At 38.2% G+C, this 20,372-nt stretch overlaps 1 protein-coding gene across 6 annotated transcripts in view; it reads right to left on the bottom strand.

Annotated features, from left to right (window-relative positions):
* Nucleotides 1–8,625: 8,625 nt before the first annotated feature.
* LOC133622369 (synaptotagmin-2-like) overlaps nt 8,626–20,372 on the bottom strand; it is a 124,362-nt gene continuing 112,615 nt past the window's right edge. For 5 of the 6 annotated variants that reach the window (XM_061985034.1, XM_061985059.1, XM_061985043.1 and 2 more), the window contains 6 exons: nt 17,984–18,121; nt 17,582–17,749; nt 16,934–17,101; nt 16,046–16,163; nt 13,633–13,766; nt 8,626–11,530 (listed from right to left, as the gene is read on the bottom strand). In XM_061985034.1, the coding sequence (XP_061841018.1) occupies nt 11,315–11,530; nt 13,633–13,766; nt 16,046–16,163; nt 16,934–17,101; nt 17,582–17,749; nt 17,984–18,121 (942 nt within the window). In that variant the 3' untranslated portion in view covers nt 8,626–11,314. The remainder of the gene's footprint in view (nt 11,531–13,632; nt 13,767–16,045; nt 16,164–16,933; nt 17,102–17,581; nt 17,750–17,983; nt 18,122–20,372) is intronic. The other variant, XM_061985070.1, reaches the window with a different exon arrangement.

Genomic DNA, 20,372 nt, shown 5'->3' with positions numbered 1-20,372 from the left:
TTTTAAAGTGAAGTGAATTATATTTATATAGCGCTTTTCTCAAGTGACTCAAAGCGCTTTACATAGTCCATCCATCCATTTTCTACCGCTTATTCCTTTCGGGGTCGCGGGGGGCGCTGGAGCCTATCTCAGCTACAATCGGGCGGAAGGCGGGGTACACCCTGGACAAGTCGCCACTTCATCGCAGGGCCAACACAGATAGACAGACAACATTCACACTCACACACTAGGACCAATTTAGTGTTGCCAATCAACTTATCCCCAGGTGCATGTCTTTGGAGGTGGGAGGAAGCCGGAGTACCCGGAGGGAAACCACGCAGTCACGGGGAGAACATGCAAACTCCACACAGAAAGATCCCGAGCCTGGGATTGAACCCCAGACTACTCAGCAACTTCGTATTGTGAGGCAGACGCACTAACCCCTCTGCCACCGTGCTGCCCGCTTTACATAGTGAAACCCAATATTTAAGTTACATTTTTAAACCAGTGTGGGTGGCACTGGGAGCAGGTGGGTAAAGTGTCTTGCCCAAGGACACAACGGCAGTGACTAGGATGGCGGAAGCGGGGATCGAACCTGCAACTACTGAAGTTGCTGGCAAGGCCGCTCTACCAACCGAGCTATACCGCCCCAAAGTAATTGGAGCCCTAAAGGGTTCAATAATGCATACCATTTATTATAACTCATTATTAATTTTTGAGCGATGACATAAACTGTGGAGATAAAAAGAGTGCTTAGCATTTGAGCTAAAGCTAAAATTGGGTTGTTTTTTTTAGAAGACACTGGCTTAATGTACCAGACTTTCACTTTGTTGTCTACCTGTTCCTTTTTGGTGATGATATAGCACACTTACCATCAATAGATGTAAGTTGTTGTCAAAGGCGCTAACATTAGGGGAAGAGAAACAGAGTCATTTTGTTGTTATCCTGGTCAGCTATCCGGTCTGCGAGCTCTTATCCCCTTGTTAGCATCTTTCAACATGTTCTTACTCATTTGTTTCCATTCTGGTAGGCTACGTGGTCGCAAAATTTAGTAGGGTTGCCAACTCCCTGAAAAATAAATAAGACTGGCCAACTCGATTGATAACCACTCGTAGCTTCTCGAGCTAACCTCAACGCTTCTTTTTTTTTTTCGAAATGACAAAATTTCACTGTGATAAAAAGTAAAGAGGAGTCAGAAGACCAGAAACTAGGTGGAAAACTCTAGCTCAGGGTTGTCAAACTCATTTTCCTCATTTTCTGCTTGTAACAACGAATGATATTTGAATTTGCCTATACATTTGATTATACTTTTTTTTTTACCTACACTGTAAAACAAATCTATATTTTTTACAGTAAAAAAAACTATTAACTCAATCACCAGAATTGTACTATAAAATGTACAGTGTTTTTTGCAACATATGTAAATGGCAAAACCTTACCATCATTTTTATTTTATTCTGGCAACTGAGCTGCCAATTTTTTTGCGTTAAAAAAACGGTGATACTGTTTTACCATTACCAGTAAAAATAACAACCTTAGATCTTACAGTAATAACACTGGCAGCTCAGTCGACAGAATTTCCCGTAAAAAAAAACAGTAATTGCAGTAATATCCTGAAAAAAAAAACATCAAACATGTTTACAGTAAAATGTATTGTCATTTTTACAGTGTATAATTTGATGGATAACTTGCTCTAAAACCATAAGTCAAGCAGAAATGTAAGTATTTTAACAAAATAAAATGTTTGGAAAGTTATTTTTTGCTATATTGGATAATATACAACTTTAAAATGTATGTAAAGTCATGCGGTACCTGCATTTTTTTTCTGTTAAAATGAAAAGAACAAATACAATTAGTAAGAAAAGGTCAAGTACTTTATTAACGCATATTATTTCCAGGCATTTGTGGGCCCTGTAAAATGTGGCGTGCCAGATCTAGCCCCCGAGCCTCGAGTTTGACATCTCTGCTCTAGCTCGCAGCTGTGACGGCTTTCAAACTGATGTAGAGCAAAGTGACAAAGGCAAAGCCATGGGGAATAAACAAAGATGCCAGAAAAGTGGAATGGCAATGAGTTTGAGTAAATGATTCCCGAGCGCGGCCACCGCTGCTGCTCACTGCTCCCCTCACCTCCCAGGGGGTGGAACACGGGGATGGGTCAAATGCAAAGGGTAATTTCACCACACTTAGTGTGTGTGTGACTATCAGTGGTACTTTAACTTGAACTTTAAAGATAAAGGGCATCGATTGGTTTAGCCCGTGGCAAACTATTGTCAATGGAATCCATTGACTTTTTATGGAATATTTTCGATTCTCAAAGTGTGTCCATTCTTAGCTAAATGCGGGACACGATTGTGTTGGCAACCATATATAGATAAAATATATCCAGGCACACTGCAAAAAGTCAGTGTTCAAAAACAAGAAAAAAAATACAAAAATTAGGGGTATTTTATTTCAACTAAGCTAAATTATCTGCCAATAGAACAAGAAAATCCAGCTTGTCAAGACTTTCCAAAACAAGTAAAATCAGCTAACCTCAATGAACCAAAAATACCTTAAAATAAGTATATTCTCACTAATAAAAAGTGCACTTTTTTTGGTAGAAAAAATAAGAGACCTTTTTGCTCAACATGTTGAAAAATATTCTTAAATTAAGTAAATGCTAGTGCCATTATCTTGACATAATGATATGCGCTCAGCATCAGACTTTTTCTTTTCATGCTTGAAGTAACAAATTATTACTTTAAAAAAGTAGTTTTATACTTACTTACTTGCATCAGTTGATATTCTAGTTTCAAGCATGTTTTACTCAATATAGGTCATAAAATCTCAGCTACAAGCTGTAACATCTTACTGAGATAATGCAGGACCAAAACCCTTAAAACAAGTAAAACACTCTAACATAAAATCTGCTTAGTGAGAACAATTATCTTATCAGACAGAAAAAAAGCAAATATCACCATTATTTGAGATATTTCATCTTACTTAGATTTCAGTTTTTGCAGTGCAGAAACAAAAATGTTTGAAAAAGTGTCTTGTTGGTTGTATTTGCAGTCACCGTTAGCATGCTAGCAGTGCCACAAGATGTGTACTGTATGGCTACATCCTGTTAAGTGTGAAGTATATTTATTCGTCCACATTGCTCATTAAATTGTAAAGCAATGAACCAGCTGTTGTTGTTTTTCCCTGCGTGACACAAAGTAAACATTAGCATCCAGCTAACACGACACATCGGACACAGAACCATCATGGTATTTAAAAGCTCTTTATTTCCTATTTGTTTTTGTTTTTTTGTACAGAACTGGTAACACATATGATAAATTTGTAATAAGTTATTTGGCTCCCTTGATAACGTTATAAGGATCCCCAACATTTGTCCACGTAAGAGTCAAGAGGAGTTTGTGAGCAACGTTTGTGTCCAGTCAAGGGCTAAAGCATGCGATCCACAGTAGGCACAAGTACTGACATGAACACGCGCACCACGACACCAGACACGAAGAACACAGCTAGAGGACACAACCTGACTGTCCTCCAATCCAATGCTTTCCAAGAGGATGGAGAAGAGAAAGTAAAGGGAAAAGGGAGGGGAAAAACAGTCTTGAGAACATCTGGAATGAAAGGTCAGGTAGAGGAATTTGGCAGTATACACACTAAGTCCATGTTGTAAACATGAAGGCCAGCGTTCTTTATGCACAGCAAAAGCAGAATTTGGGGGAGGAACTCCATGCGCCGGAAGAATGACTACCGATGACACATAAAACGGAACAAAGACACAAAGATAAAGCCGACATTTAGGAGGAGACAAACTGACGCACACAGAGGCTCTACATGTGAAGAATACATCAAGGAAAGGAAAAAAAAAAAAAGGGAATTGCACTTTTGCTCAAGAAAAGGACAAAAAGAATCAGTGAATGGTTTCCCTTTTTAAATCCCACAATTTGTTAAACAAAAAACAGTGTATTCCAACTAGGGATGATGTTCGAAACCGGTTCTCCCGGTTGTTCGATAAGAAAAGAACCGTTCAATAAGAAAAGAACCGATTCCATGGACTCTAATCCCTTTTTGAGAACCGGTTCCCGTTATCGAGGCCACTACAGTAAAGAAAAAGAGTTGGTTCTTTATTCGAATCGTCCCACAAGAAATGCCCTGTGGGACATCACAGGAAATGACGTAGCTCAGTCATTAGACTGAGCTACGTCATTTCCTGTGATGTCACACAATCAGCAAAAATAATGGACCAAAAAAAAAAAAAGCCTCAAGGCATGGCTATTCACCTATGGTGATCACAGAGACAGGTTGTTTTTGTGTTACTGTATATATTTGTTTTTCTGAAAAATCCCACTTAATATACTTTGGGTAACAACATCCATCCATCCATTTCCTACCGCTTATTCCCTTTTGGGGTCGCGGGGGGTGCTGGAGCCTATCTCAGCTACAATCGGGCGGAAGGCGGGGTACACCCTGGACAAGTCGCCACCTCATCGCAGGGCCAACACAGATAGACAGACAACATTCACACTCACATTCACACACTAGGGCCAATTTAGTGTTGCCAATCAACCTATCCCCAGGTGCATGTCTGTGGAGGTGGGAGGAAGCCGGAGTACCCGGAGGGAACCCACGCAGTCACGGGGAGAACATGCAAACTTCACACAGAAAGATCCCGAGCCCGGGATTGAACCCAAGACTACTCAGGACCTTCGTATTGTGAGGCAGATGCACTAACCCCTCTTCCACTGTGCTGCCCTGGGTAGCAACAGTCAATATTTTTTTTCTTTTTTTTTTTTACGGGGGTAACAGTCAATATTTATTTATTTACGGTATTTTATTTATTTATTTTCTTATAAAATAAAAGTGAGCTTTTTTTAAACCAAATATTGTGTTTTTTTCCGTATACAACAACCTATCTGGATTCGATAAGAGAATCGATAAGGAATCGGTTCGATAAGAGGATTCGATAATGGGCTCGAACTCGATTATTTCTTATCAAACATCATCCCTAATTCCAAACAAATGTGTGAGAAACATTTTTATATACCGTATTTTTTGGATTATAAGTCGCTCTGGAGGATGAGTTGCACCGGCCGAAAATGCATAATAAAGAAGGAAAAAAATATATATAAGTCGCACTAGGGTATAAGTCGCATTTTTTGGGGACATTTTTCGCCAGTTCCTTACAGGTTTCTCGCTTACTCCAAACTTTCTTTCTGCTGCTCGATTGCCGTTTTCTGCCGCATATTTCACTACTTGCAGCTTGGAACCTGCAGTATATGATTTCCTTTTCGGTGCCATTTTTGTTCAGTCCTTCTCAGTTTTTATAAGTTACCGCCAATGTTGAAATTATAACATTTTCATAGCTACGGAAGTAGTAGCAGGTAGCATCTTTTTTTTCCACAATGCACGCCCCCGCCAAATTTTTATTGGTTGACCTGTGTGTGTGTGCGACAATTGTTGATACACTCCTAGTCTCTTACGTGAATGAGATAAATAATATTATTTGATATTTTACGGTGATGTGTTAATAATTTCACACATAAATCGCTCCAGAGTATAAATCGCACCCCCGGCCAAACTATGAAAAAAACTGCGATTTATAATCCGAAAAATACGGTAACCGGAATGAAGGATAGATTCAAACTCTCCCCCTCAAAGAGCGTCAACAAGTGAGTACAAATCTCTTCAATGTGCTTGTATCTGCTCAACCTTTTGCCTCCTAATCCTAAAATCATTTTGCTGCGCGTTGTTTTGGCTTCACAAATTCTCCAACTGCAGTGGAAACACGTTCAAATGTTCCATTATCTTTTGGACATTGGAAAAGCACTACAAGATAACAGTGGGTCAAGCTGAGCTATCTTGCTACTGCTTGCAATTTTGGCATTATTTGCATGATTTTCACTCAAACTGTTTTAGGATAACCTATTGCAAAGGGTGGCACAATAATAATCTTTTAAACTGGCCGTGAATAACACTTTACTGCTAGTGTGGTGTTAGCTAATCTAGGGCTGGGCGATATATGGAGTTTGTAAGATATATGGATGTATTTTTAAACAAGATAGGATAAGAAAATATTGTAATATCGATATAAATTATTTCACGTTAAAAGGATGAGGTGGCGTCTTGTCCAGGGTGTACCCCGCCTTCCGCCCGAATGCAGCTGAGATAGGCTCCAGCACCCCCCGCGACCCCGGAAGGGACAAGCGGTAGAAAATGGATGGATGGATGACCAAACACAGTGTATTTGTTACGTTCCTTGTTCTCCCCCCGCTTCCCACTCGCTACTAAACCCCTCCCCTTCCTCCTTCCAAGACGTATAAGAACATCCATTGGTTGGTTGTTTACAATGATGAGTCACGATTGGTTGAGATTAGGGCGAAACATCAGGGACAGGCCAATCAGAGGCAAGATAGGGCGGGTCATGGAACCAGAGAGGGAAGTCACAACAGACATCCCAAATGACGACGAGAGAGTCATAGCGGGCGATTTATATATTAAAAAAAGTAGTGGAAAAAGGCAGAGGGATTCTCTTCTTTAGATTTTTCTTTTAGCGATGCAGACGACGTCCAGGAAACCCACAATGTGTGTACTTGGCTACATTTGAACAAATGCATGCGTCTGGAGAAAACATTCATTTGAGTTGTTTACCATGTAAGCCCAAATCAAAACTGTTCTCCAGTTGCATATTTCACACGAGAAATGCTGCCAAAATTGTATGCTGAAGTGAGGAAGATCATAGCTGCCCAATTAAGTCAAGTCACTTACTTGGCGCTGACCAAAACCATAGGTGTGTGACAGTCCATTACATCGTCAACTGGGAATTAAAAAGTGCCTGCCTGCAAATGTATTAGTTTGATACATTTTGTATTATTTGCACAGTTATGTTATTTATTTTACGTAGAAAGAATATTTTTCTATTTTATTTATGTTATGTAATTATGTGCTACTTAAACTGTATATTTTCTGTGCTGTTAATGCTTGACTAATTGGGTTAATAAAAGTGTTTACAGTACAGTTGTCATTCACTTCAATTTCAGTGAATATCGCTCAAAAATGAATATCTTTATATATTATACTTTCACTGGAAAATATATCGAGATGTTTTCTTGTGGGTAACTGGATATGTTTTTATGTTTTATTTATTTTATTTATTTATTTTTTATCGTGTTCTGTTTGTGTTGTGTTTGCTCGGTTCTCGTATTATCTTTTAACCTGCCCATTGTACAGCACTTTGGCTACCCCTGTGGTAAATTTTAAATGTGCTTTATAAATAAAGTTGATTTGATTTGATGATATATCGAATATCGAGTTTAAGTAAAAATATATCAAGATATACTTTTTTGTCCATATCGCCCAGCCCTAAGCTCACCTATTCCTGCCAATGGAGATAACTGCGCTGCCAGTTCTAGATTTTTCTTTTGCTTAGTTTTTTTTAGCAATAATTGTTTGACATATAATCAGCCAAACTAATTTATGCCAAGCGGTTATATGACCTGTTGCTGTGTCATTGTCTAATAATGAACTGCTAAGAAAACAGCAATTCATCCACCATTAGCTGTGTTAGACTATGCTATGCTATTATAAGCTAAGCTACCACAATCATATCAGATATTTTATAAAAATGTAAACCCCAAATTCAAAATCCAATTCTGTTAGCTGTGTTCGTCAACATTAGGCTAACCTAAAAAGTTGATGGTTTGGTTGATAAATTGCACTCATCCCAAAAAGCAAATCCCCCGCTGTTCACCAATATGGAAGGCATGGCATCACATTGATGATGAATATAATCAGACTTACACAGTTAAAAATAAATAAATACACGCACACACACGTGCACACACACGCCCTAAGAAACTTTTTGGGATGCTCACATCTCTGTTAAATGAATCTCTACCACACCTCTCAACGCAATGACAAACTCTGGCCGATAAAAATGATTTTTTTTTTCTTTTCTTCTTACTGAATATCTACTCAGCTGAGCTATAAAGAGTTAGTGCTTGAGTTTTATGGCTTTAGTTTTAGCATTTATATTGTTTACACGTACAGTATTGTATAATAAAACAGTAGCAGAAATAGCTGCAAAGAGTTTAAGGTTGTTTAAAGTGGGAAACACTTAAAAAAGTAAACATAGTGTGGCGGGGAAAAAGGGATTCCAAGTCACTTGTGTTTACAGGAATGGTTTGTTATTTTGGCCCCGTTGGAGGGAGAAATGAGCCTGCTGACTTTCTCACGGATCGATCACTGGCACAACCACTACAATATGCCAATTGCTTCACTCTTATATTATTATAACAGATTGCCATGCAATTTTTTTTTTTAGGAAACTGTGTTGGAGACTTGGAGACCCTTGTTCCATACATAAAACTGCAGATCAACTTATGTATGGCAGTACGGTTGAACATGACACAAAATAAATAGAATAATCGGACCACAAGGAGTCAAGATAGCAAGCATGCGGCTACATTTTCATCCTACATGAACTCACGCACGGTACTGGACGACACACTTGCTTAAGAATCTCAGGCGTTGGAAAGGTTCCTATAGGAATTAGCAGTAGTATTACTCTAACATCTGGATGACATTCTCTCCAATGACCCTCATGAAAAATAAATACACATTTCATTTAGAAAATATACAGTGCATCTTTTTTGTTTGTTGTTGTGTTAATAAAATGACAAATGACACCCATTTAAGTACACAAGATATTTTTGCTCCGTCTCTAAAACATGCTCTTATGTACAGTATTTTTGTATAAACATGCAGTATCAACGTGGATGAACTATGTATATAGGCAAAACTACACTAATGGGTTGCTCGATTGCTTCCATGTCGCCTTATTTTTTTTTTAGTGTTGTCAACACACACACACGCACACACACAAAGAAAGAAATCAGTGAAACGTGTTCAAATTCCAAACATCATTTGATTCACATTGACTTAAAGGGGAACTACACTTTTAGGGGAATTTTGCCCATCATTCACAATCCTTATGTAAGACAAGCACACACGTTTTTCTTTATTTATGCCTTCTAACTCGGAAATAAATACGAGCAAAAATCTGCTTACAATGGAGCCTGTGAAGCGCTTAAAAAAACATCCAAACACCTCTATCAAGGTTGTGTATACATGATGTAAGTATATATGAAATGTAGTAACAGGCACATTCATAATAACATTTAATATTTACATATTTTGATCATTTTAAGCATACGGCAGCACATTAATTTCATACGTTCGCTTTTTTTTTCAAAATACCAATGATTATTACTCACTGCAGACTTCATGAGAGACAACAAACAAAATTAAACATCACTTACTTTACAATGTCTGCTGTCACTGGGATGCCGACTGTTAGGATGTTCATATATTTCCTGTTTAAATGAAGAATAATCCTCACGAAGAAAAAAAGGGCCATCTTTTCATGTCTTTCTCGCCATTATCAAGTTTTAATTGGATGCCAAAGTTGACCAACTTGTTGGATTATGTCCTCATCCTTCTACTATAAAGGTGAGGGACAATATTAATGATGTAGAATAAGCTTCTACTATCTCTGATGCGACAAAGCAGCTCACCAGCCGATGATGTCAATATAGCAGCACAAGCTAGTGAGCTCTCTGCGATCACGTTGCCGCTATAAATAGTTTGTCTACGTTAGCGCTTATAAAAACAATAATACTTGGTTAATATTCAGGTCATGATATGTAAATGGAGTTTTACTGGCATTTTTTGGATGTTTTTTTACAGGTATTTATGAGGACCTTCCATTGACTCCATTGTAAGCAGACTTTTATTTACGAGTTAGAACGCACTAGAAACAATATGTATGTCTTCTTGTCCCTCATAATGATTGTGAACGATCAGCAAAATTCCAAAAAACGTGCAGTTCTCCTTTAAACTCAGTCAACTGGTAGTTTTTGCTATGGGTTGATGTTTATCAATTAACCCATATTTAGTATTGATACTGTACATTTTGGTCTCTTATTATTACAGTGAACTAAACAAGTACAGAGCCAGAAAGCAGCACTGATGCCACAAAAAACATTTCAGCCCCCAAAATAAGAACAAAAACTCAATTAGTACAATTCACTTTAACTGTTTGATACAGTTGCAATCACCAGTTGCAATCCGCTGAAAAACACACAAAAATCTGAGACAAGTAAAAAAAAAAAAAAAACACTCCATTAATTGCCACATAAATAATTATTGTAAAATCAATCGTTAAAGCTCTGTTTGAACATTTTGAGTTAAAGTGCTTGAGGAATAAATTTGTTTTGAATAAAACAAGGGAAAACATGTGATAGAAAGGACGTGACAAATGAACAACACCACGAAGCGGAAGGCGTCCCTGGTAGTTGAGAATTGCTTATTCTGATACTTGGAAGGCTTGTCTCCTTTATGACTGTAAGACTTGTGTGTGGAGTCCATGACTAATGGCAGTAGCACTGAACAATTGGGACAAAGGTGGTGGTGGACGGCAGGCGGTCACCGGCACCGTGTAAAATATCACATCATTGATGGCTGGAGTCAGTCTGTCAGATATTCCCTTGATTTGATGCTTCGCACGGTCAAGGACACACAATAACACAAAGTCTCCTTCATCCCTCAAACAGAAAAGGAAAAAAAAGCCCTCTGTGGCCAACTACTCTGTTTTGAGCCAAACAACTCTTGTAGAACAAAAGGCGTGGGGTCTCCTCTCAGTATTCCTGAGACGATGGGCGAAAGGTGAACTAATCGAAAAGGCAGTGTGTCTTGTGGGTAACTGGATATGTGCCTACCACTACTCGCTACCCAACTCTAGGAATGTACTAACAAAATGGTCGAGTAAGATAAGTGGCAGGTGTGGAGCGCGGTGCATGAACACCCAAGGAATGGACCTGCTTGTGTTATTCCTCTATTATATGGCAGTATAAAGCATTTTATTATTTAGCACTATTCTAAGCAGACTGTGTCACTAAGGGTAGAGGGTTACAATATCAATGAATGGATGTTTAATCCCCTTTTTCACCAGATTGCTGTTTAGCGCTCTAACTGTTCTTTTCTAGTCGACGCTGCACTCTCAGTAACAGAACTACAACCTCAATACAAAAATAGATCTAAAGGAAATCAACAAAGTATCTGTTCATCCTGTAACTTGTCGTCTTCTTTTTTTTTTCAATGACATGATTTTATATAACATGATGCTTTTTTTTTTAGCTCTATTTGACATCATGTATGGATCTTTTGAAAGATGGCAGGGCAGTGGGCGAGATGTACATTTGGGTACGGAATATACATAGACATGTGGGACCTGCAGGAATGATGGGAAAACGTGTGGGTAGTTGGGGGACAGCGTGGGGCGGGGTGTTTACTTCTTAGCAGCCAGGGCCGCGAGGGCACCATCCACCTCCTCCTCGGGCTGCAGTGGATGCCACTGGGCGATGGGACGTCGTGGGTTGGCCAACATGTCGGACCAGTGTTTCAGCCCTGCACCGGTGGACTTGCTGCCTACCCAGATCTTACCGATGGCATCGTTCTTGCCGATCTTGTCGTAATCCAACACTGTGATTACAGCTTGGATTTTCTAGTAAATAAAGGAGAATACATTACTACCAAGGCCAGCCTACCAATCAGTACCGAGACGATTAATAACCTAACCATTACTTTCCTATACATACCTTCCAAAAGCCATCCAACTTACATACATACCTATTATACCTAACACTGTTACCTTTCTTCCACAATTTTCTAAAACCATTGGAAAAATTATTTAACAACTGATTGGACAAATTTGGAAATAAACATAGAACGGTATACAGAGCTAACATTTCAAAACGATAGAATTATTGTAATTTCCGGACTATTACTTGCTACTTTTTCCCAAGATTTATAAACTGCGGTTTATACAAAGGTGCACCTAATCTATGGATTTGTCTTCGCTAACGGCTAAATTATGGAATGAATTAAGCAAAGCAATCAAACAATGTACTAGAATGATCCAATTTAAGAAACTTTTCAAACTCAAAGCATTTACAAAGTACAGGGAAGTAGAATCCTGATAAACATATTGAACCTTATTCAAAAAATAAGAAATTCTTATCCATCTCATAAAGGATTAACAAAGACGTCAAATGACTTTTCTGTTTTGTTTGATCAGCCGTTTTACTGCCGCGTTACAGGCATCAATAACAAGATCTGATAGCTCAGTTACAGCTCATGTTATTCTATTCTTGCACCAAGTAAAATTCCTAGTTTGTGAACCCATTCTCAAAAAATGGCAATAAAAACTATTGTGATTGTGATTCTGATTCTGATTGTTTGGAAACAATTAAGGTATGGAAATAAACATTTACAAAATCTTTCTATATAAATATTACATTTCACAAAGTACCGTCATATATTTGCATTTTATAGTCCGGTGTTGCTAAGGTATAAAAAATATTTTTCCTTAAAAATGTTTTGGGTGTCGCTTATATACCGGTGCGGTTTATAGTCCAGAAATTATGGTAATCGAAATAAATAAAAAAATTGTCAATGCAATAAATACATCATGGACAATTGGAAGCTACAGTGGATTTAACAAAAGCATTTGAAACAATTACTCATAATTAATTAAGAAATTAGAATGGCATGGCATCAGAGTATTAGTCTTAAACTGGGTAAAAAGCTATTTAACCAACAGGAAGTAATATGTTAAGTGAGGCAAACATTTATTTACAACTCCAAATTAAGGCTGTCAAATTGAATGCATTAACTAATGTGATTAATCACAAAAATATCACAATAATCATGTGTAAATGCATCTACAGTACCTCCTTTACCTTAGAGGTGGATAGTTACTTTAAAGGCGGTGTGGGTTGTTATGTGGTCGGTGATCAGGTCAATGCATACGCCAGTGCAAAAAAGAGTAACTGCCAATTGGTGTGCTCATTGGCAAATTTCGCTTCAAAATACACCCTGACAGGACTTAAGATAAAACTGTTGCCAGATTTTGTGCAAATGACATGAATTCAAGTAAAACAGTTTAAAAAATAGTTGGGAATAACATTTTGACAATAAAATAACATTTACTGTAAATCAAAATATTGGAATCTTTTTTTCTCGGTTAATTTGAATTATGTAAGCAAGTCATTTACTGTGATTAATCACGATTAAGCCATATTCGATAGTGTGATTAATCTGATTCAAACAATTTATCATTTGACAGCACCACTCTAAATATATCTTGCGGCGTACCCCAGGGATCAATACTGGGACCAAAATAGGACTTCAAGGTAAACTTACTTACCTACTTATTCATGAGAATTTTACTGATACATTTTAGTTTGCTTGTGTTACCAATTGAGCACAGCAAGGGAACAAACAAATGGGTAAAAAAAATTGCTATGAAATGTTAAAGTTGTAGGAATAAATAAGCTCTGCTTGCGTCTACTTATTTTTGGACATGAAATGAGAAACTGAAAAAATGTGATGTATCATATTGTAACTGTGTGCATTTTCGAAATAAATTAAAACCATAACCATACTTACCTTGATACTGTACCTACCTACTCAAATAAGTAAAAACTTGCTCACTACCTACTTGCTTTATCTACCTATTTCCTTCTACATACCTACCCATGTACTGTACATGCTTTAATTTCACTGTTTATACTTTTGAATGCTTTTAAATAATTCCGTTCTTGCCTGCATTTGCTCGAGAGGAATCTCAAAGCTGAAGGACTCATTGTAGTAAGGATTTAATGTGTTCTTCTTCACTGTCGTCTTCTTCTTCTTCAGTCTCTTCCCATTCTGCAGCAAGTTAATCTTCACATAGGGATCTGAAAAAGGAAAATCATGACGAACTTGCCTGCTTGGGCTGCAATGCTGCCATGTACAAACAGATGGGAGCTGCATGCGTAGAGGACTGCTAACCAAAAGGCTATGCCCAAAGATTGTAAATCTGTGTATCATTTGTTCATTCATTTTTTAATATGAAAGCAAAACTAAAAAAAAACGAATTAACTCGTTCTTTCAATATTTTTTTCCAGACCCAAATCGAAAAAAGGGAGAACAAATTGTTTTTCCTATTTTCGATTTTGTGCACAATTGGTAAATGGACGAAACAGCTAATGGGCCAAAGCACTTATTTTTTGCACATCCATTTAAGACACCAAGTTTACACGGAACTAGTTTCACGTCAACTCGGAATTACAGGAAAAAAAAAAAAACGAAGAAGAAGACAGGAGGACCAATGGGTCTAAATCAAGTTGAAGCTATGGAATGTATTTGTTTGAATACAAAACTGGGTAATTGGATTAGTTAGGGCATGATTTGCTCATCTTGTCATGAGCGTGTTCATAAAAGTGCTGGTTTTAGCAGCAAACGACCAGTCACAAACACTGCTTACGGTTTATGTCACTCAGGAAAAACAATTAACTTATGAAGAATATGACAATATTTAACTTTCTAAAAAGAAACACAGATACAGTTAAAATGCAAGAAAGAAGGCTGGTAAAAAAATAATCCCACACTAGGTTCATTTCTAAACATCCACATCTTTGATATGACACATATGATCACCACTAACAATATGTGAATGTAGAGTGAATAAATGATGGGTTCTCGTTCTCACTGCAAAGTGCTTTGAGTGTCTATATAAATCTAATCCATTATCATTTGCACGTAGCGTGCATAAACAGTGTACTGCAATACTACTCTATTTTAATAATGCTGTGAGAGCTAATAAGGTGAACTATCGAAATGTTGCCCATTTTATCTAGCTGGTAAAAAAACTAACAAACAAAAACGCTCAGTTACTGCAAATAATAAGTCTGTTGACCGCTTGTGCTTTCGAATGCAGTACAATAATCTTCCACTAGGAGGGTAGCAGGTAGATAAGGGCCTTGTTAGTTGCCTAATATAGTTTGTGAGTTTAAAATCACTAAGGTTGCAGTGACAAATGTGGATAAATATCTGAAAAAGGAAACAAAAAGTCTCTGAACTGGGCCACTGAAAATATGTCAATTTGCATCTCTTCATAATTCTCTTTATAAGGAAATGGCAGCGCAACATAACATGTTGTTTGTTCCATATGAAGTTTTGCCAAAAACTGATATTTTAGAAATGCAATTTTCTATTCGTATACTGCCTATACTACATCTTTAATATTTGGCTAGGTTAAAACAAAGACATCCAAGACTTCAACCATTGCTGGGCCACGAGCGCTCCCTAGAGGGCTGCCAAAAATCATCTGTTCCTCAGCTGTAGCCCATACAGGCCACAGCACTACTCAGTTGTAATACACATTTGCACCACTTGTGGCAGTAATGACAATTTCAAACAAACAGAAGCAGTCTGGAGTCAAAGAAAAGTTTCCAAAAGGGGAACTGCACTGTTTTTTGGGAATTGTGCCTATCATTCACAATCATTATGAGAGACAAGAACACGTTTTATTTTTTTTAGGATTCTAAAGATAAAAAAACGCTCGCAACATGTGGAACTCTGTAGCTAATGGGAGTCACAACATAGCCCTCTAAAACAACTTCAGAATCCTCCATCAACGTTTTCTACACACATACATATATATATATATATATATATATATATATATATATATATATATATATATATATATATATATATATATATATATATATATATATATATATATATATATATATATATATATATATATATATGAAATACTTACCGTATTTTGGTTACTTTCAGCATTACTTTCCTGGGCAAATTAATTTCATTGCTCATAGCAACACACTTCCTACTTCCGTCAACAAATGCATGTATTTTCTAACCAAGGCAGACTATTTAAAAGACGACAAAAACGACTATTTATCGACAAAAGATGACTCACAACCTCATTTTTTAAAAACCTGAATACACGGACTATGAACTACTGCTTATAGAAGCTGAGCGAGCTCCAGTCCTGGCGGCATGGACAGGCATGGATGGGCCGTAGAAAAGTTGGGCCTCGAAGTCAAAAAGAACAAAGTAGTTGTTATTGAAATATGACTGAACAAATGATACCCAGATTACTGTATAATGCATTCCCTGTGCAACCCTCCGAATATTAAACATGCTTGAATTTAAGTTCAAATACCTGAAAGACCACCCACGTCCATTTTCTTCAGGTTCTTTGCCTCCAGAATGCAGATTGTGAGCTTGCCAGCAGTGGGGACATAGCGCAGAGAGATGCAAATGTCACCCAGCTTCTCCGGCTACAGCAGCAAAAAAAAGTGAGAGAAAGGGGATCATGAAGCTTTTTTAAGGTAAATGAAGTCGCCATTACATTTATCACAGCAGAAGTTGTCCTTATTATTCATTACATACAGTCTAACAAAGCTATGGAGTAACCAAGTTTAAAGGTATCTTTAGATGCTATTGATAAAAATCAAAAAGCACGTTTTAATGTTGCTGTTTCCAAGTCTAAAGGTGAATGTGCTTTAGATCAGGCTGCTTGGCAAAAGAGCAATTATAGTTTGCATGACTTTTGACAAGCTTGTGTCCATTTATCCTGAAAAACATTTTCAGAGGTCATTGAAATAGACCTCTGACCTCCAGGGAATGAGAGTCAAATAGCAGCAGTAAGCCATGAGCTAAAAGTACTAAGCTATCATCTCATTGTCCATTGCAGCTCCTAAGGCATTGGAAAGTGAGAGTTACACACGTACTACTGCATAGCCACCTTAGCTGGCATCCCTTACACATTTCCCCCGAAACCTCACTCATCCGGGTCACAGCACTAATGTAACGGTGGTCATTCACTCAATCTAGCTCTGTGCTCAAATACGCAAGCAAAAATCTCCACCAATGAGAGTCCAGCAGATCTCGTAAATGAGCTAAAAACCCTGAGCTGTCAACTCATTGTCCAAAAAATGAGGTTTACAAAACACCTGTTACATTTGCATGTTTCATAAGTCCACATGATCTGCAATGGAGGCAGGCAGTAGCTTTCAGAGCAACAATGCTACAGGCAGTAATCTATTACCTCTTCTTGGTCCGCACTGTCCAAGTCTCGCCACTCTTCGATCGGCTTTGCCAGGTCAAGGGTGTTCATGGGTGTTTTAATTTCACCGATGACATCATGTTTGGAGAAGCGATCAAAGTCATAGACCGACATAACCAGAGTCTTTCCTCCCATCTCTTGGAATGGGATCTACAAAACAGGAATCAATCTCATTTTAGTAAGTAATGGATTTACAGCACGCTTCCACAAATCATGAATGTAGACTGCAGCATTTTCAGACCACAACAATAATATTAGTCATGACTTTGGTCTGGACCTTACAATTGTCAGGCTTAACACGCTATTCAAGCAGACCTGACCTGACTTTGACAGGCCGTTTGAAATGTTTCATCGAGCTGTGTCAGCAACCTCCAAAGGTCACCCCCTCCTTTAATTTGATTCTCGCCCACATTCTCCTTGTCAGCCACCTTCAAAATATCCGCAGACTTTTATCACCAGTAAAGGAAAGTGTTGGGGAAAAGGAGCTAAGCAGGTGCTAAGCTCTCAGAGAGAAGTGAGGCAAACAGTCCAGTGCGGGAGCAGGATTGGTCAAACTTGACATGAAAATGTTTAAATAGTAATAACGATTAGTAATGAGAACAAAGGGGACTACAAGCTGTCTCGGCTTACCTTGAAGACAAAAGTCTCATTGAAGACAGGATTGAGTGTTTTCTTGTGAACCTTCGTGTCATACTTCTTCTTCTTGTCTGGGAGAACAAAGACCTTGACGTAGGGGTCAGAGGTGCCACCACTGTCCATAGAGAGGAGATCAGCTGCTTGTAGGATTCCCACTGTCAGCTAAACATTTAATAAATGTGATTAATTGTCAGTACACGTTTTTTTCTGGGGTGTGGTATGCTTTTTTTTTTAGTCATCAACAACAAATATTAGTCCAAACGAAGGAAGGTAATTCACAAATACAATGAGAAGAATATGATAGTATTAGTATACTATTGAACAACATTATTCATCAAGTAGTAAACCAATTAAATAACTATGCAGAATTTTGTTCCCTACTGATCATGTTCTGACCTTGTTCTCCTGGAAGTCGTAATCAATGGAATACTGCAGCTTCCCAAGCTTCTCCTTCTCCTTCACCTCTTCTTCTTTCTCGTCTCCAGTCAATCCAGGTTCCACATCGTCTTCTTCGTCGTCATCATCCTGTTGTTTCTGCAACGACAGAGGGGTGAAAGGTGGCAGAGGAAAGAGTGAGCAAATGGTTTGGAGTCTGCAGCTGTGCTGATCAACAACCCTAGGCCGTCAGCAGTCAGGTTAGTCACAGCACCTACCTGACACTTACCCCACACACGCAGGTTTTACTAGTGCAATCTGTTCATCGATGACCACGGTTGCAACCTGACTTGATTTTACTATTTCCTGGGTGACACCATTTTCTGTTTTGTTTTTTTGTATTGCTATTTGACTATTTAAAAATGAGGCAGTGAAGTTGTCCTGATCTACAAAATAGTAGCAGAGAGCAATACAGGGGATTCAACAAAAATAACATAAGAGTTATTTAATACTGAGTAATACTTAGAAGTATAGAAACAAATAAAAAATAAAGTCTAATGTAACAGCCATGCACTTACACGTAAATATTCTCCATGTTCAAGCTATTGCACAGCCAATGTATACAATAAAACTAACTGGAAAACTTACTTTCACATGGTAATAGTCAACCACACAAGATATATACAGTGGTACCTCAAGTTAAGAGTGCCCCAATTTAAAAGTGTGTTAAGGTAAGAGCTGTCTATTGGCTAATTGTTCAGCTTTTAGTTGCAAGCAAACATTTGAGTTACAAGCATCAGTCATTATAATAATAATAATAGATTTTAAAGTTGGTGTATCGAATGTCACAGTGAATCCCGTAAGAGCCGACCAAAACTTAAGGTGTTAGTCGCTAGCATTAGCTTATAGCTAGAAATGGATTTTGTTTTTCCAACCATAGGAAGGAAGAATGTGAGTGTACATGACAGCGCTAAGGAGAAGTGAATGATATTCATTGACTTAAAGAAAGAAATAATCACATACGTGACAGAGTGTGTAGCCAAGTTGGTGAAGCAGTTGGAGCGTTTCACTGCTAGTCTGCCCCATACTGAAGCAGAATGAGTCCTTCGCCAGCCAAAGATTTTAAAACAATACATAAACGATAGACATTTATCTGGGAAAGCTGCTGATGGGGTGTTTGATGGAGAAGCGGTTGAAGAAGATACTCTAACAGTCCACGCTCCAAGGTAAATACTATACATTATATTTACATTACCTCATAAAACAACCGTAGTTGTTTGCAGTACAGTACATTTTATTGTACTGTTTTTCGTACAATAAGAGCTCTGTTACAGAACGAATTAAGCTCGTAAGTTGATGTACTACTATCTATCTATCTATCTATCTATCTATATTTATATATATATATATATATACATCCAATTAATTATTAATTAGCTAAAGTGTGCAATTGTACAGAATCATAACCTAAAGGGCAATATTCCAGTTCCAGTGTATTATTGCATTGCAGAGTTTGTCAAAAAGACAGGAGTTCCATTCATCCATCCATTTTCTGCCGCTTGTCCCTTTCGGGGTCGCGGGGGTTGCCGGAGCCTATCTCAGCTGTAATTGGGTGGAAGGCGGGGTACACCCTGGACAAGTCGCCACCTCATCGCAGGGCCAACACAGATAGACAGACAACCTTCACACTCACATTCACACACTAGGGACCATTTAGTGTTGCCAATCAACCTATCCCCAGGTGCATGTCTTTGGAGGTGGGAGGAAGCCGGAGTACCCGGAGGGAACCCACGCAGTCACGGGGAGAACATGCAAACTACACACAGAAAGATCCCGAGCCCGGGATTGAACTCAGGACCTTCGTATTGTGAGACACATGCACTAACCCCTGTTACTGTTGCTATTTATGTTACACACTGTGAAGTATTTCTGGTCCAAGCTGTCACCAAAGGCAGAGTTACCTCTCTCTGAGAAGGACTGGAGTGCAGAGCAATGAGAACACCCAAGAAAGCCAAACTACTGGCGCAGTGTTTCCCAACATTGCGTATCGTTACTGAAACTGAAGGCTGTTGAACTGACTGACATTCCTGGTTGCTGTTTAGCTTCTGACATGCTCACATATTTGCATGTTTACATTGATTTTGTTTGTTACTGTCATTGTACCTATATTATTAAGAGAAACTGTATGTAGGGGTCAAAGAGCAACACACAGAGAAAAGAGATAACACATCCTCCATGTTTATCTCAATTGGTTGTTCAAAGCTTTAAAAAAAAAGCTCAAACTAAACTTGTTTTGTGCAGTACTCTGGCATTGGATTTGGTTCTAAAAAGGAAATGAAAAATACTGCCACCTGCTGGTTTGTAGTAATTTACAATCTCAGGTACCCCCTCAAAACAGTTATGCTTGCTT

The sequence above is a fragment of the Nerophis lumbriciformis genome, linkage group LG01, assembly GCF_033978685.3.
Source record: "Nerophis lumbriciformis linkage group LG01, RoL_Nlum_v2.1, whole genome shotgun sequence".
NCBI lineage: Eukaryota > Metazoa > Chordata > Actinopteri > Syngnathiformes > Syngnathidae > Nerophis > Nerophis lumbriciformis.
Note: the sequence above shows the minus strand (reverse complement) of the source record. Positions and strands in the feature narration are given on the sequence as shown.